Source organism: Nicotiana tomentosiformis, chromosome 8, assembly GCF_000390325.3.
Source record: "Nicotiana tomentosiformis chromosome 8, ASM39032v3, whole genome shotgun sequence".
NCBI classification, from domain to species: domain Eukaryota; kingdom Viridiplantae; phylum Streptophyta; class Magnoliopsida; order Solanales; family Solanaceae; genus Nicotiana; species Nicotiana tomentosiformis.
This window is the reverse complement of record NC_090819.1, coordinates 143,916,105-143,932,914: the sequence shown is the minus strand read 5'-3', so window position 1 is coordinate 143,932,914 and position 16,810 is coordinate 143,916,105. Positions and strand designations below refer to the sequence as shown.

General features: G+C 36.1%; 1 protein-coding gene across 2 annotated transcripts; it reads right to left on the bottom strand.

Moving 5' to 3' along the window:
• Positions 1–1,217: 1,217 nt before the first annotated feature.
• Positions 1,218–7,851, bottom strand: LOC104097790 (rsm22-cox11 tandem protein 2, mitochondrial-like). 2 transcript variants are annotated; one of them, XM_070182925.1, is made up of 12 exons: positions 7,557–7,851; positions 5,207–5,472; positions 4,986–5,059; positions 4,774–4,892; positions 4,013–4,110; positions 3,679–3,762; positions 3,045–3,125; positions 2,846–2,929; positions 2,663–2,758; positions 2,323–2,406; positions 2,096–2,180; positions 1,218–1,988 (listed from the first exon to the last, which is right to left on the bottom strand). In XM_070182925.1, exons 1-12 carry the CDS (start codon positions 7,684–7,686, stop codon positions 1,657–1,659), a joined length of 1,533 nt encoding a protein of 510 aa, XP_070039026.1. In that variant the 5' UTR covers positions 7,687–7,851; the 3' UTR covers positions 1,218–1,656. The 2 variants fall into 2 exon arrangements, with proteins under 2 accessions (XP_070039026.1, XP_070039027.1); XM_070182926.1 differs by having other exon boundaries at positions 4,774–4,868.
• Positions 7,852–16,810: the final 8,959 nt, after the last annotated feature.

Sequence of the window (16,810 nt, the reverse complement as noted above, 5' to 3'; positions counted from 1 at the left end):
TCACGGATTCGAGTCGTGCAAATAACTATTAATATTTGTATTAGAATAGACTGTATATATTATACCTCTTAAGGTAATATCCTTCACAAACCTCACGTAAATACAAAATATTTTGTACACCGAACTATCATTCTTGTATAAGAAATTCTAGGGTAAAATAAGTTGCAAAACTCAAAAAAGAGGTATTCTGAATCCCCGTACTGTAATTAGCGAGCTCATATATCTTCGACAAGTGTAAATTTCCTTTTTTGGTACATCCTTACCTGATGAAGAGGAAACCAAAAGAAAAGAAATAGGACTGAGAAAAGTACAAAGGGACAAAATATATCCAAGGAAAGAGACAAAAAACTGTCCTGCCCCTAAATTTGATACAGACGCTTGCTTCTTTTTATTCTAAGAAAATAATATAATGTAATAATAATATGTGAAGTACATGCTACTCTACAAATAATGAGGACTCAAAGATCGATTTATTTTTCTGGTTGTGGGTGTGATTGGTAGTACAAAGAATATTCTCAAAAAACATTTTTCATGATCAAATTCTTCCATGAAAAAAGTGTTAAATATATACTACAAAATTTTATGCAAATATCCTGCTATTTACTGATATTTTAATAATCTTTAATGTATATCTTTTCGGAAAACATTTTCACGTTGGAAAATATTATTTCATAAAAAAAGTGACTTTAGTCATACCATAGACCATAGTTTTTTTTTTTTTAAAACGAATAAGAAATTTCCTCAAATTATTAAAACATCATCTAAAATGAAAGCTCATAAAATTAGTAAATTGAAAAATCATTCACCTTTCAAATAGTAACAAAACTATTCTTCTTTTGGAAAGGGAGTACATAATGACATGAGATTAATAATTACACATCCCAAATCAATGGAGTGTTGACCGAATCTCCATGTAGGCACGTGATCTCTCTCGTACTATTCTCTGTTTTTTACACGTGGATATATCACTAAGTATATGTATCGAATAATTATGTCCATTAATATATGTATCAAATAATTCGGTACATAGAGTAATTTTGTTTAAAGCTTAAACGAACGGAAAAAAAAGCACTTTGTATTTTGCCTCCACTAAAATTAGGACGTAAAACTTTATTATTTTCAATCCACTTCATTCAATCCACTTCATTGACTAATCGGTACATGATTGACATTTTCACTTGCAAAAGAAAAAAGAAACTCATGATTCACATGCAAACGGTAAAATCGTTTGGGCAGAATTCACATTTATATCTTCACCTATTGTTTCTTGAGCAAAGTGCCATTTGAGCAAACCTCTGCTCAATCTTATCCTCTACTTTTACCAGCTGACTCATTTTTCTTTCCTCAAGTAATAGTTAGCTATGAAAAAAATACATGCATTACAATACCTTTGCCCACACGTGAAATCTGTTCAACTTTATGCTTTTCACATTTTTTCTAATATTTTTTTTTTTTAAGATCCAAGAAATCGCCAAGCATCAGTTGTGCATAGTTAGAAATCAGTGGATAATGGCCAGCCCCTGAAACCTTGTCCACTTAAATACCAGATTTTTGTTTGCCGCAGGATTCGGACTCATCACGTGCGCATAATTCACACATCATGCGCTCCGCTCTTACTTCTTGACCAAAGCCCCAGGGCCATTTTTCTAACAAAATTTAAAAGGGCCATAAGTCACCCCAGACCGATCTTCGAGCCTGATGATGCAATGTTGGGTTTTTGCTCTTTGTAATAACAATTCGGTCAAACGATCCTTCAGTGCCTTCTCGATCCATTGATCGACAAATGTCCATTTCAATCCGCTTGCCCCTTCGTAGAGGACTGTATATGATTCTTCCCCAACCACTACCAAGATCAGCATGGGCCATTTCTTCGCCTTCTTCCTCCCAATCATCATTTTCAGTAATGGCATCTGTTTCTGTAACATCAGAATCATAGCAGATGGGGTCTTCATCTTGAACATCCTCATCTTCTGAGATGAACTGGTCCTCTGACATAAAAAGAGAAATGTCACTACTTTGTAATGTGTTAAACACCAGGTACTAGATAAATGAAAAAAGTTTTTAGATGGCAAATCAAAATACTAATAGCAAATACCATAGTCAATCTCTAAATCCTCCGGATTTCTTCTGGCATGCTGCTCCTTCAATGTCTCAAACTTCATGCCATCCAGCGGCCAAGGCTCTCTATTTGAAACAAACAATAAGTTCAATTAAAGGTTAGCTTAAGGTAGTAAAACAAAAACAATGGAATTTCACAATTGTGATGATATACCAAGCTAAAAACAATTTAACTAATGGCATGTTGTATTCTTGATGAACAACTTGCCTTGGCCGTTGTCCTCGTCTAAAAGCGATAAAGCAAAACTTTTCATCTTCAAAGCCACGTAGAGGCTCACCTTTCGACCGCTAACAGACCATGAAAGAAACGGAATCAGAAACATGATTAATACCCATGTATTGGGGAAAAGAAAATGCAAGCTTACACAGGAAACGGAAAAGAAAAAAAATGACAATATTGACTAGTAAGAAAAAATTCTTAGCTGGGAACTTAAGAGTGGAATATATCTGACCCTATGGGATATTACTAGATTCTAGGGAGTAAGAAGAGACTTCATCAAATTCAGAGTGCACATTTTGTAGGGAAAAGGACTATGAGGCAAACCTTGTACGCACGTTGTGATGTTGTCCTCTGCAAGCGTTGAACAAAATGACAATATTTTCCAGTGTTATCCAAAGGACAACGTCCATCATGCGGACACTGCAAACAAAAGAACAAATACATTGAGATCGAAAAGTAGTAGTGCAAAATCTATTTAGGCAGTTTTATAAGAAACTTTATACTTACCGGAGCAACTATATATGCCCCATTCTTTAGTGTCGTCAATGCTTTACATTCTTTGCCAGATGCATCTTCTAGTTTGCGACTTTTCTAGAAATTACAATTTTAAAACGAAGGGAAAAATATCATTTAGAATAAACATCCTAACTTAGAAAAAAACAGCCCCTCCCCTCCATCCAAGCAAAACCAAAAATGTGAGTTTTACCCTTTTCTCCATCCATAAAATGTGAGATCGCATTTGAGATATAATATTAGATCCTTGTGGTGTTCCTGGTTCAACCAAAACCTGCTCAACAGTATATAGTTAGAGAGGAAATAGCTTTTTTTCCTTACAAAAAGAAGATTTTTGATACAGAGATAAGAAAGATATTTTAGTAGAACTACAACCGTGTCAAATGAGATTTCCCCTGTATCTTCTTCTAATATATATACACACACACAAACAAAGGGAGAGGAAGAAAACAATTGTTATTTTATTCCAAGATCATGATCATGTTATCAGTTTCAGAATCATGTTATCAGTTTTAGATAATACTTGAACTGGCGAATCTAGAACTGGCGAATCTAGAACTAACTTCATCAATAAAATGTGAAAACTTTGAAGAAAAGCATATAATATAGTACTTGAAGATCTAAATCACTTTTCTAAACCATCAGAAACTTCAGATAACATAAATATAATGAATCAACTAACTGTTGAGGCTTAATAAAAATGACTGCCACTTGGATGCATGCAAAATAAGTCTGTAGTAGAAGTGGAACAGCAGGCTCTTGTGGTGGTGGTTGTGGTGGTGGGGGGATTGGTTTTGGACTGCTGAACTATGGACTTTAAAACCTACCAGAACATCTCCTGTCAGTTCCCAGAGCTGGCGTACAACCGTGATTCTGTCCTTCAGAGATGGAATCTCTCCAAGTACATATGACTTCATTCAGACAAAATTAAAAACTAATCAGCACAAGACACTAAATAGCTTCACATAATCAAAACAGGAGCAACAGAGCACCACATCAATATATTCTTAACAATGAAAACACAATTAAACATACTTCTTAGTTTGATGAAGTAATAAAGTATTATAATGGGAGCATCCAGGGAATGCAAAAGTATGAAAACTGGGGCAGCTCCTACACAAATTCTAAGGAGCTAACAAACTACAACAAAATTGTACTTACAGCAATCACAAGATCATGTTGTCTGTCACTCTTTTTGACATCCTGAGAGAGTGCTTGAATACTTCCATAACTTTGAATGAGTGGCAAATTTTTAAGACCTACAGAAATTACAGGACATATTTTGCCACCTTTATCAGCTTTTCTAAATCTAGCAGTAGAGTAGTCATAAAAATATATGTAAAGGAGCTATAGGTTTGCAAACATGAAAAGTAAAGCACTCAAAACCGCTAAAGACAGAAACATGAAAGCAGTCCTTAACCACAAGCCTAGACACTCCTTTGATCTACAACAGTAATAGGCCACAATATCATGCAGCACATAAAGTCCCGGGGACAACAGCAAATGACTCCAAGATGTGACATCTTAGGTCATGGCTTGTGAAGCTCAGCCAATCTCATTCATATAAACATGACAAAAGCTCAAAGCATACAAAATCTTCTTCTTGTTGGCAAAGTCTATACTCTGATAAGAGGACAATTTGCAAGGCTGGAAGTTGCATCAGCTTTATAAACAAATTTAATATGATGTACACATATAGACTTGTATTACTTTGTATCTGAAGAATAGATTTGATTTCCATAATATTTTGACAGCAACAAAGCACAATAAAACAATACTTCCACATAAGCCAGTGACTCAGAAATATTAATGAGCTGATCAGCAAGGTAGTAATTAGCTAGTAATTAGGATTCAAAAAATGCTTACTAAGAGTGTCAGACTTCTCCAGATCCGAAGGAGTCCAAAAAACAGCAGAAATGTACCTTTTATAAGGCTTTGTCCGGCACGCTGCATGGACTGTGATGGCTCTACCAAATTAATTCTATTCAATGACCGTGGCCACACTTCTCTAAGTGCCCTGCATAACCACACAATTGAGCAACTTATCGAACCAAAGGGTCAACCAAGATTAACATATTGGTATGACAATTAACCAAAAGAAATCAACTACACACACTATCAATAATCTTCTCACCAAAATGCAGAACCAGTCCCAGCCCCAAAATCCAACACCTTAGCTGGTGAAAACCCAGGCAATCTTCTACGTACCTGAAGTAAAATCACATAAAAGCAATCACTTTTAGCAACCAAATTCATATTCATGTTTCAAAATCCATATTTTGGAAAATTCATCTGAAACAGAGAACAAAATAGGAATAATATAAAGCATTTCAATGGGACGTCATATCTGTTTACCTCACTAAGCACTCTATAAAGAGCAGAGTAGACAGCAGGCATACGGGACGCCACATAGGCCACTGTTTCATCCTCCCTATACTTGAGGCCGATGTCACCATAGACACTTTTGATTTTCCACCGCTGCGAACATTCAACAGACTTGAGAGGATCTTCCACTAGCTCCTTGGATGTGGAGGTTGGCAGCATCAAATTCACTTCCTTTATTTGGCTGAATGATTCTGATAACCTCAACACTTTTCTCTTCATATGTGGCTCCTCTTGCTCTGCAATAAATTAGATCCACCCGAAAGGCAACTTTAGATTGTGATCTAATAGAATAGCATCAATCAGTCAACCAACTATCCTCAATCCCAAACTAGTTGGGGCTGGCTCTTCTTGCTTTGCAATAAGTATTCCCCTCCGTAACACAAAATTTTAGAGTGAGATCACACAGAAGCATGTCAATCAATCAATCAATTGCATGTCAATCCCAAACTAGTTGGGGTCGGCACCCTAGCTCTTAAATAAGTAGAACAAGCGCAAACACGAAAATTTAGTGAGAGATCAAACAGAAAAATATACTCAATCATAATCAACTATGCCTTCAATCTCTAATCAGTTGAGTTCTCCTCTTACAACGCAATAATAGACCCAACCCAAGCACAACTTTAGATGAGAGCAAATAAAGCTAAGTTGCTCGGACTCTTCACTTTCAGTGCCGTACCCGTGTCGACACGACGTGGGTGTGGGTATGGGTGTGGAATCCGTGTTGGATCTGGTCAACCAATTTTGGGTACTTTGACCAAAATCAACGAAGAAATTTGGGACAGATACAATAATTTTTGAAAACAAATCAAAAGCTAGGGTGATATGGAAGAAAATGGAATACCTTGTATATATAAATTTCTATGTCAGTCCTTTTCCTTTTATTTCCTTGTAAAATTCTACTCTTGTTCAATATTTTCTCCTTCTCGGAATACCTTGTAAGTTTTTCACATAATGTCTCATAATTTAGACATATTTTTATAACTCTATTTTTAAATAATTGAATTATTTTTAGCCGAATCCCCACACCTGTATCCGTACCTGGATCCGTATCCCCGAATCTTTAAATTTAGATCATGAAGGATCTGACCTCTAGATCCGCATCCGTATCGGACACCCGCACCCGAGTCCGAGCAACTTAGAATAAAAGCATATCAACCATTCTACGCCTCGGTCTTAAATTAGTTGGAGTCAGCTACACAAGTCATCTCATCCATTCCATTTTCTTTGGGGCCATTGGTAGGATGTGACTAAATGGGCAGAGTTTTGGCCTAAAATAATCCCACAAGTATCACTCTTGATTTAACCTTATCCTCGAAATATAACCTTTGATAGAAAAAAACCTTTTAAACATAAATTGAGAACTTTTTCACACCTAATGGGATTAAACTCTGTTACATTACGGTTCTCATTGAGCCAAAGAACCCCAAAACAGAATTTCAAACTTCTGAAATTCTTAAAAGTCCTGCAAGAGAGTCTGATTCCCGTGCCTCACATATACATGATTCCAAATCAAGCCTTCTTATCTCCTTAGACATACAATATCACAGTGAACTCAAACAACATATAATTCTCTTCACAAAAAGGTATCAATATTTGAAGCATATGAAAAGTGGTGGCTGCTGCAAAACCAAGAAAGGTATGGCAGCAAAAGAAAGATAGCTGTACTTGGCAATGATTTGAATATGAAATAGTTGGTTGCTAATGTGAAGGGAACCAATGACTGTTACTAATTACTACTTTTTTTTCCGTTGATATCTTATATATGCCATAATCTTGGAGAGAACAAAAGGATCAACTAACATGGTGTTCAATGTTCATTAGAACTAGAATTCAATTCCCTACCAAGCCCGTGTTATTTGCATATATTCTCAGCATGAATTCTATATCCACTCCACTATAAAATCAAATCAGTAGAACTCTAGACAAAAATGAAGGTTACATCAAACACTTATCAAGCTCTTAGTACCGGAAATACCAAGCTCTAAATCTTAATGCAAGAACTTGACTACCAAATAAGTAAACCCCATTTTCAATAATTAATCTTCTTCCCATAACCGTGGTGTCCGGGCGCCACCTCTCCCAGCACAGGTGTTTCACAAATTAATCATTTTGCCCAAAGCTGCTGAAAATCAGCTTCAGTATAATGTCAAAATTGCAATTTTTGCATACTTGAAGGAATAAATATGTTAAAGGTGATATTATAAGAATGAAATGTAATAAATAAGGGACTATTTCAGCAAAAAACTCTAAACGGGCACATCCTAACGAAATCAATGTTTGAACAAACGTGCATAAAAAATAAAAAAGGTTGAAACTTTACCTCGGAGGTACTTTTTGATAGCTCTACGAAGGCGGAGAGGAACAATATGGCAACGTTCAGATTGTTTAGCTGCGGATTTGAGTGCTTCAGCAGTGAACTTTGGAACCGTTTCTGATACTATTGACGCCATTTCTGGTGGCGCTTGGCGGTTTCCGGTGAATTTCTGGCAGCTCAGAAGTGGCAAATTTGGGGGTTTAACGCTGCATAGTAGGGTTTATGATTTGGCACAGGGAAGGTTTCTTCCACCAGGTTACATTTGCAGTAGAATGAAAACTGTTACTTGTGTGGGGTTGTGATGGGCACGTGAGGGATGAAATTAAGAAATAGCCACATTTAAACGTGTTAATTGAAAAATAACCATAATTTTAAAATTAATCTAAATTTAGTTTTATTTTTTATTTTTTATGTAAAGATAAATTTGAACGAAAATATTGTTCAAAATCCGAAATATATTCCAGTATAATATACTGGTTCAGTATAATATGCAGAAAATTGATATATAGGTGCTCCAATCTCCAGTATATTATGCTAGAACTTTCTGTGTGTTGAACTTCCAACATAATATGCTGGAAGTTCATACACATGTGCATCAATTTACAGTATATTATGCTAGAACTTTCCGTGTGTTGAAGTTACAACATAATATGCTGGAAGTTCATACACAGGTGCATCAATCTCCAGTATATTATACTGGAATTTTTTGTGTTACAGCAAAATAGTGACTATTTTTCAATAACTTTGTAAATTTAGGCTAATTTTCAAAAACTGAATAGCCCGTTTTATTTTTAACCCTGTATGAGAGTACCTTTATAGAGACTGGTCCAATAAGAAATGCCCAAAAAAGTGCACAGGCCATCGATGTGAAGTCCCGCACTTTAGGCTGATTTATGCAAATATTCCTTTTTTTTTTAGTGAAATTCACATTTTATATTTTATTTTTATTTTGAAAAATTGAGTAAATATAGTTATAGAGAAATTATCCCTTCCGAATAACATTAGTCTCGGGTCATATATACATTCATATAATTTTCAATTGTCTGTGGTCTAACGTTTTCAATAACTTAGACCGTAGTTTAATATTTTCTTATAAGATTTTCAGTTTGATAAAAACGAATCTTTATATAGTAAAAAATTCATTAATTGCAAGAGAAATAAAAATAAAACAATTTACTAAACAACTGATATAAAAAGAGACAAACTGACAAGAATTTGATCTTTGTCCACATTAAAGAAGCCCAAGATAAAGCAGAGTCCAATTATTAATACTTAAGTATAGTTAACTAGTTATGTGTTTTGCAAATAATCTTCATTAATAATACTGAAAAACTTACTAACTTGCTACATTCTCCGTTGTGTTCTAAAACGGCAACATCAAGTAGATTGATTTTATTTTATATTACTGTTACTTTCTTTTTTGTTTTTTATAAAGAAAAATTTCTTAAATTAAATAGATAAATTATCTTAAAAACAAATTTCAAAAGTTGGCAGACTCATACAATTAAATATCACAGAATTGCATTTGATTTCATACTTACAGTGTTACTGGTCATGAAAATTAAGAACATATATTTGAAAAAACTTAATTTGGGAAAACAAAATTAAACTTATGTGTTTAAAAGAGTAATTCTTTCAACATGCAAATATACTTGTAGAAGTATAAAATTAACCAACCTGCTATATTTTAATTTCTTAAATCACAACCAGTCGTAGTTTAGGGGATAACGCAAAAATTCGGACTGAGCCGGAACCTAGAAGAACGGAATGAAATAACAAAAAAAGACGGTGATTTTAACCCAAAACCTTCTAACGTTAGGTTATTATGACGTTATTTTCCTTTTTAATTTTTTATTTATTAAAAGTAGGACTCCTAATAGCCTTAATTTGTCTTTTATGATTAACTTAACTAAATCGGGTGTAAATATTCTGTACGAGTAAGGTTTTACCGCAGGGGAAATCGAGTAATGGTATTCGAGACTCTCGGTGATATCAATATGCTATAAGCTTTGGCAATGGTGAGATATAAATTTCACTTCTTACTTGAAGACTATAAGCCGGTCAATCGAAAATGTCCCAAGGAATATTAGCCACCTCGTCATAATCGTTTCTCCTTTTTTGGTATTTTAGGGTCATAAAATTAGAATTTCGTCCAATTTTTAGATTTTCGTGTACTACAACCCATTCCTTCTGTATGGGTCCGGGCGTCCGGACCCGAATCGCTTAATATTTTGTCGGCCTATAAAAAACGATCTAAGGATCATTAGTCACCGCCTCGTCACGGATGTTCCTTGTTTTTGGGCATTTTAGGGCCATAAAACTGTAATTCTGCCTGTTTTTTAAATTTTCGTGTGTTGTATCCCACACCATTTACATGTGTACGGGCGACCGGACCCGAATCGACTAAATTTTTGCGGGCCATTAAAATCGACCTACGTAATATTAGTCATCTTTTCGCTATAACCGTTCTTCATTTTTGGCGTTTTAGGGTCATAAATCTGGAATTCCAGCTGATTCCTACATTTTCTTGTGCTATAGCCCACACCATCTGCATGATTCGGGCAACCAGACCCGAATCGCCTAAAAATATTTCGGCCCATTAATGACCTAAGGAGCATTATTCATCCCCTCGCCATGATCGTTCCTCGTTTTTTGGCGTTTTATGGCCATAAAACTGGAATTCAGCTTGATTCCCAAATTTTTGTGTGCTATAGCCCACGTTATTTGTATGGGTCAGGACCCGAATTGCATAAAATTTTGTCGGCGAATCGAAAACGGCCTAAAGAACGTTACTTATCCCATCACCATGACTGTTTCTCGTTTTTTGGCATTTTAGGGTCATAAAAGTGAAATTCCGCATGTTTCCCATATTTTCGTGCCCACGCCATCCACATAGGTCCGGGCGTCCAGACCTGAATCGCCTAAAACTTTATCGGCCCATTTAAAACGACCTAAGGAACATTAGTCATCCCTTCGCCATGACCGTTCCTCTTTTGTTTTTAGCGTTTTAGGGCCATAAAGTTGAAATCCTGCTCGATTCCTAGATTTTCGTGTGTTATAGTTCACGCCATATGCATGGGTCTAGGGTCCGGACCCGAATCACCTAAAAATTTGACAGCCCATCAAAAACGACCTAAGAAATATTAGTTATCGCCTCGCCATGACCGTTCCTCATATTTTGGCGTTTTAGAGCCGTAAAACTGGAATTCCGATGGATTTCCAAATTTTCATGTATTATAGCCCGCACCATCTGCATGGGTCTGGGGGTCCGGACCCGAATCGCCTAAAAATTTGACAGCCCATTAAAAACGACCTAAGAAATATTAGTTATCGCCTCGCCATGACCGTTCCTTATTTTTTGGCATTTTAGGGCCGTAAAACTGGAATTCTGCCGGATTTTTAGATTTTCATGTGTTATAACCCGCACCATCTGTATGGGTCTGGGCGACCGGACCCAAATGACCTAAACTTTTACTGGCCCATAAAATTTATGTGCATCACTTAAAAGTACCAAAAACTAATATCACCGAAAATCTCCCGTGTGCTACTTTCTCCTCTGAGTATTCACGGACTCACCTCTATCCCAAGAATTTTGAGAAAATAAAATGCAAAGCGTGCTTCTCAGTTTTATTGTTATACCATTTCTGTGCATCATTTGTAAAAAGTTTGAATACTTTAAAACTGCTATAAACGTCGAAGTGTTGGTCAAGATATTAGTAATACCAAAGCTAATACATTTATTATTTTACCTTAATGCATCCTACCAAATAATCCCTTACTGAAATTATCAATCATAAACAGAGTTCAAGTAGAACATCGCGAATGCAAAACACACCTTGTCTAGGTGTTGTTTTTATTGTCGTTTGCGACTATCGATTCTTGCTGAAAGCTCCTAGTAAATGAAAAAACGATTTCTAGTAAAATGAAAATTGTGCTTAGACAGTCTCTTTCCTGATTCACTGCACTAAGTAGTGCTTGTCTTGAACCGTTGCAAATAATTTGAGACCACTAACACTTTCCAAATGATTTTGACAGAAGAAATTCTAACATTTGTATAAACAACGCCTCTATCATAAATTAGAGAGGGTCAACGCCTCTAACATTTGTCTATTAAAAGGTTAGCTTAAATGTCAATGTGTATGTCCTATCAAATAAATCTTGATCTTGACTATGACCCGACAATCGACAGATTTGCTGAAGCTGACAGTCATAACAATAAACTATTCTCATGTCCTTTCGGATGTAGCATAGTCTCCTTTATAGGTACTCAATTTCTGATCTTGTAGATGGATAATATCTGTGACTGCCTGAAGAAAGAAGCAAAGATAGGTTTATGAGATATCAGAACAAGCATGAACCCAAGTATTATGTTAGACAGCATAAGACAACATGCAGATCAAGATGATTCTACAAGGAAAGGAAAACATAAGTTCTATGTTATTCTGCATGCAAAAGACTACATATATAATTTCTATAAATGAATAAATGTACATGTACATCCTCAAAAAGAAATAACACAACGAGGGTTCATCAAGCAACAATAAATCAAATGTAATGAACAATGGCCAAGCAGGAGTTATTCTCAAATTTTACATCATCCATAAAATGTTTTAGTCTATTTATTACAATTGGCGTGAGCGCAAATGACCAATAGGAAAAACATCATAACAGAAACTAAGGTGGAGAAGCATCCTGCATCTGGAGTAAAAATCACGTAGATTTTAATATCCAACAAAACGCCACGAAGGCTTAACTCTCCAAAACGGGAGTACACAAACCACAAAGGTTTTAGTTTGCAGAATAATAAGAATAACACAAGTACAGAAATAAATATTAAATTCCTTAAGATTGTTATTCCCGTCAATATTCCTGTATTTGTAAATATTAATTCTGCAAAATATAAGTTAACGTAATGAAACAATAATAATAAATTCGAGCCCACTGAATTCACAGTGTTTCCTTAAGGAATTTAATCCCCTCCTAGTACCCAAGGTAATGGATTATTTCCTCCCAGGATAGAACGAATAACACACTAGTGTAGCGGTACTTCAAACCCCAGTGTTTCAGCGAACACAAAGTTCGGTAGCAAATCACACTTACAGTTGCTTTGTTTGAAGTTAAAAACAATGCAGAATGAAGGAGTATATACTCAGAAAATCGTATGGAAATGCTGAGAGGAAGGAGTGCAATGTATAGCCAATTTGTTGAGCGAATTGTATGTTGTGTGTTGAGTATTTTTCTTCAACATCTGCTGCTCATATATATAGCAGCCAGGAAGGAGTGCAAGACCAAACGTCCACCCTCCATGGTGGAGCAAGCATTACATGTTTGTAGAGCAAGCACTTCATGTTTGTGGAGCAAGCACATTCATGGTGGGAAGACCATTATCCGGCTGCCAAATGATCAATACACAGATTGGAAAATATCCGTTACAAATACGGATAATCTTACGTTAATATTTACTATTAACAAATAAATTTGGTCCAAAAAATTAATCAATCAATCGATCATTTGACCAAATCCAAATCCAAATCCAAATCCGAATCCGAATCCGAAGCCGAAGCCGAAGCCGAAGCCGTAGCCATAGCCATAGCCGTAGCCGAAGCCGAGCCGAGCGAGCGACGACGATGACGGCGCGAGGCTTGCTTTCTTCTTAACTCTTTAAGAGCTACAAGAAGAGCAATTATATATATACCCACCAAAAATGTCTTCCTCTTCCAATATGGGACAATGTCTCATTGTTAAGAGGGGAAAACTTAAAATTTTACTCAAAATTTCATTTTCCCTCCATTTCCCATTCACCCTCATTTTAAGAATATTACATCTTAAAAAATAAAACCTCAACAATCCCCCACATGAATGGGGAATGGCTATATCACGGAAGTATGCATGGAAAAACTGTGTGATTTACAAGCAAGGATTAATCGCATCTGGATAAGTAGGTTTCCCTTTGAACTTTCCGTAGTAAACTTATGTCGGATATACTCGGTCAATCGGTAGATTTGATATCTTTGAACCGTCGATCTTTGGTGTATACCTAGACAACCATAAGTCACACAATCAACCCTTAACCGTCTTTGGTTCTCATTGTTGTGTTCGTTTCAGCCATGAACACCGCCTGGTTTCATAAGTGCATAGAGAACTGGCCTTACAAAGTTCTCCTTGAAGCGGCTAACACTTCACACTTACATAGGTGATTCCTAAACGTGTCATCCTGTAGATACACTATTTGATATACCCCGTATCAAATTTAGAAATCATTAAAAAGCCTTAATGCTTTATCCTTGGTACTGAACATTGTCTCATCACGAGAACGGACTAAAATTTTATTTGACAATGTTGAACCGTCATTAATGACTTTGTTTGATCTCCTTGAACCTAGATCTTGGGATCTCTAGTCTTCTAGGTAGAGTTACCGCCACAATGACTTGTTCTCGGCCATAGCCCCATTCCCCTTGATGATTTCTCAACTACCTCTCTAGTTAGGCCTTTTGTAAGTGGATCCGACACATTATCACTTGACTTTACATAGTCAATCGTGATAATTCCTCTAGAGAGTAATTGCCTAACGGTTTTATGTCTTCGTCGTATATGATGAGATTTACCGTTATACATGACGCTCCCAGCCCTTCCAATTGCCGCTTGACTATCACAATGTATGCATATTGGTGTCAACGGTTTGGGCCAAAATGGAATGTCTTCCAAGAAATTCCGGAGCCATTCAGCTTCTTCACCGGCTTTATCTAAGGCTATGAATTCAGCCTCCATTGTAGAGCGGGTAATACATGTTTGTTTAGACGACTTCCAAGATACCGCTCCTCCACCAATAGTGAATACATATCCACTCGTGGACTTAGAATCAGTTGAACCGGTGATCCAATTTGCATCACAGTATCCCTCAATCACCGCAGGGAAATTACTGTAGTGTAATTCAAAGTTCTGGGTATGTTCTAAATATCCCAAAACTCGTTTCATTGCCATCCAATGAGATTGGCCTGGATTGCTCGTATATCGACTCAGTTTACTTATAGCACAAGCTATATCTGGTCGTGTACAATTCATGATATATATTAAGCATCCCAACACACGAGCATAATCCAATTGTGATATGCTTTGGCCTTTGTTCTTTGCTAATGCAAGATTCACGTCAATTGGAGTCTTTGCAACTTTAAAGCCCAAGTGCTTGAATTTTTCAAGTACTGTCTTAATATAATGAGATTGTGACAATGCCAGACCTTGAGGAGTCTTATTGATCTTAATTCCCAGAATTAAATCAGCAACTCCCAAGTCTTTCATATCAAACTTGCTATTGAGCATACGCTTAGTAGCATTTATGTTGGCAATGTCATTACTCATTATCAACATATCATCCACATATAGGAAAACAATGACTATGTGATTTGGAACATTTTTAATGTACACACATTTATCACATTCATTTATCTTAAAACCATTTGACAGCATTGTTTGGTCAAATTTCGCATGCCATTGTTTGGGTGCTTGTTTTAGTCCGTAAAGAGACTTAACAAGTCTACATACCTTCTTTTCTTTACCTGGAACCACAAACCCTTCAGGTTGTTCCATGTAAATTTCTTCCTCCAACTCTCAATTTAAGAAGGCCGTCTTAACATCCATTTGATGAATTTCAAGACCATACACTGCAGCTAATGCTACTAACATCCGTATGGACGTAATTCTTGTAACTGGAGAGTATGTATCAAAGTAGTCTAGACCTTCTCATTGTCTATACCCTTTAACTACGAGCCTTGCCTTGAATTTATCAATAGTGCCATCATCTTTGATTTTTCTCTTAAAATCCATTTAGAACCCAAAGGTTTATTTCCAGGAGGAAGATCAACCAATTCCCATGTATGGTTATTCAATATGGATTCTATTTCACTATTGACTACCTCTTTCCAAAACAATGATTCCGAAGAAGTCATAGCTTCTTTAAATGTTTGAGGCTCATTTTCCAATAAGAAAGTCATAAAATCTGGTCCGAATGAAGTAGACTTTCTTTGACGTTTACTACGTCTTGGATCCTCCTGATTATATGTACTTTCTTTTGTTTCTTCCCGAGGTCGTTTAGATCCTTCACCAAACGACTCACATTCCTTTTTATACGGATATATATTTTCAAAGAACTCTGCATTATCTGATTCTATAACCGTATTATTATGAATGTCGGGATTTTCTGATTTATAAACCAGAAATCGATATGCTTTACTATTTGTCGCATATCCTATGAAAACACAATCAACGGTTTTCGGTCCTATCTTTACCCTTTTGGGTTTAGAAACTTGGACTTTTGCTAAACACCCCCACACTTTAAAATAATTCAAGTTGGGCTTCCTTCCTTTCCATTGTTCATATGGAATGGATTGTGTTTTGCTATGGGGCACTCGATTTAATATTCGATTAGCCGTAAGAATGGCTTCCCCCACAAGTTCTGTGGCAAACCAGAACTTATCAACAACGCATTCATCATCTCCTTTAATGTGCGATTCTTTCTTTCCGCAATCCCATTAGATTGGGGCGTGTAAGGGGCTGTTGTTTGATGAATAATTCCATATTCTAAACATATTTCTTCAAAAGGAGATTCATATTCACCACCCCTATCACTTCTTATCATTTTTACTTTCTTGTTAAGTTGCGTTTCAACTTCATTTTTGTATTGCCTGAATGCGTCTATTGCTTCATCTTTACTATTCAGTAAGTAAACATAGCAATATCGAGTACCATCGTCAATAAAAGTTATGAAATACTTCTTTCCACCGCGAGATGGTATTGACTTCATGTCACAAATATCTGTGTGAATTAAGTCTAAAGGATTTGAATTCCTTTCAACTGACTTATAAGGATGTTTAACATACTTAGATTCCACACATATTTGACATTTTGATTTTTCGCATTCAAACTTGGGCAGTACTTCCAAGTTAATCATTTTCCGTAAGGTTTTATAATTGACATGACCCAAACGTACATGCCATAAATCATTTGACTCAAGTAAGTAAGAAGAAGCTGAAATATTATTATTATTTTCAAAAACCATTACATTTAGATTGAAAAGGCCTTCGGTGAGGTAACCTTTTCCCACAAATATTTCATTCTTACTAATTACAACCTTGTTGGACACAAAAACGCACTTAAAACCGTGCTTAACAAGAAGTCTAGTAGAGACTAAATTCTTTCTCATTTCGGGAACATGAAGGACATTGTTCAAAGTCATGACCTTGCCAGAAGTCATTTTTAGAAATACC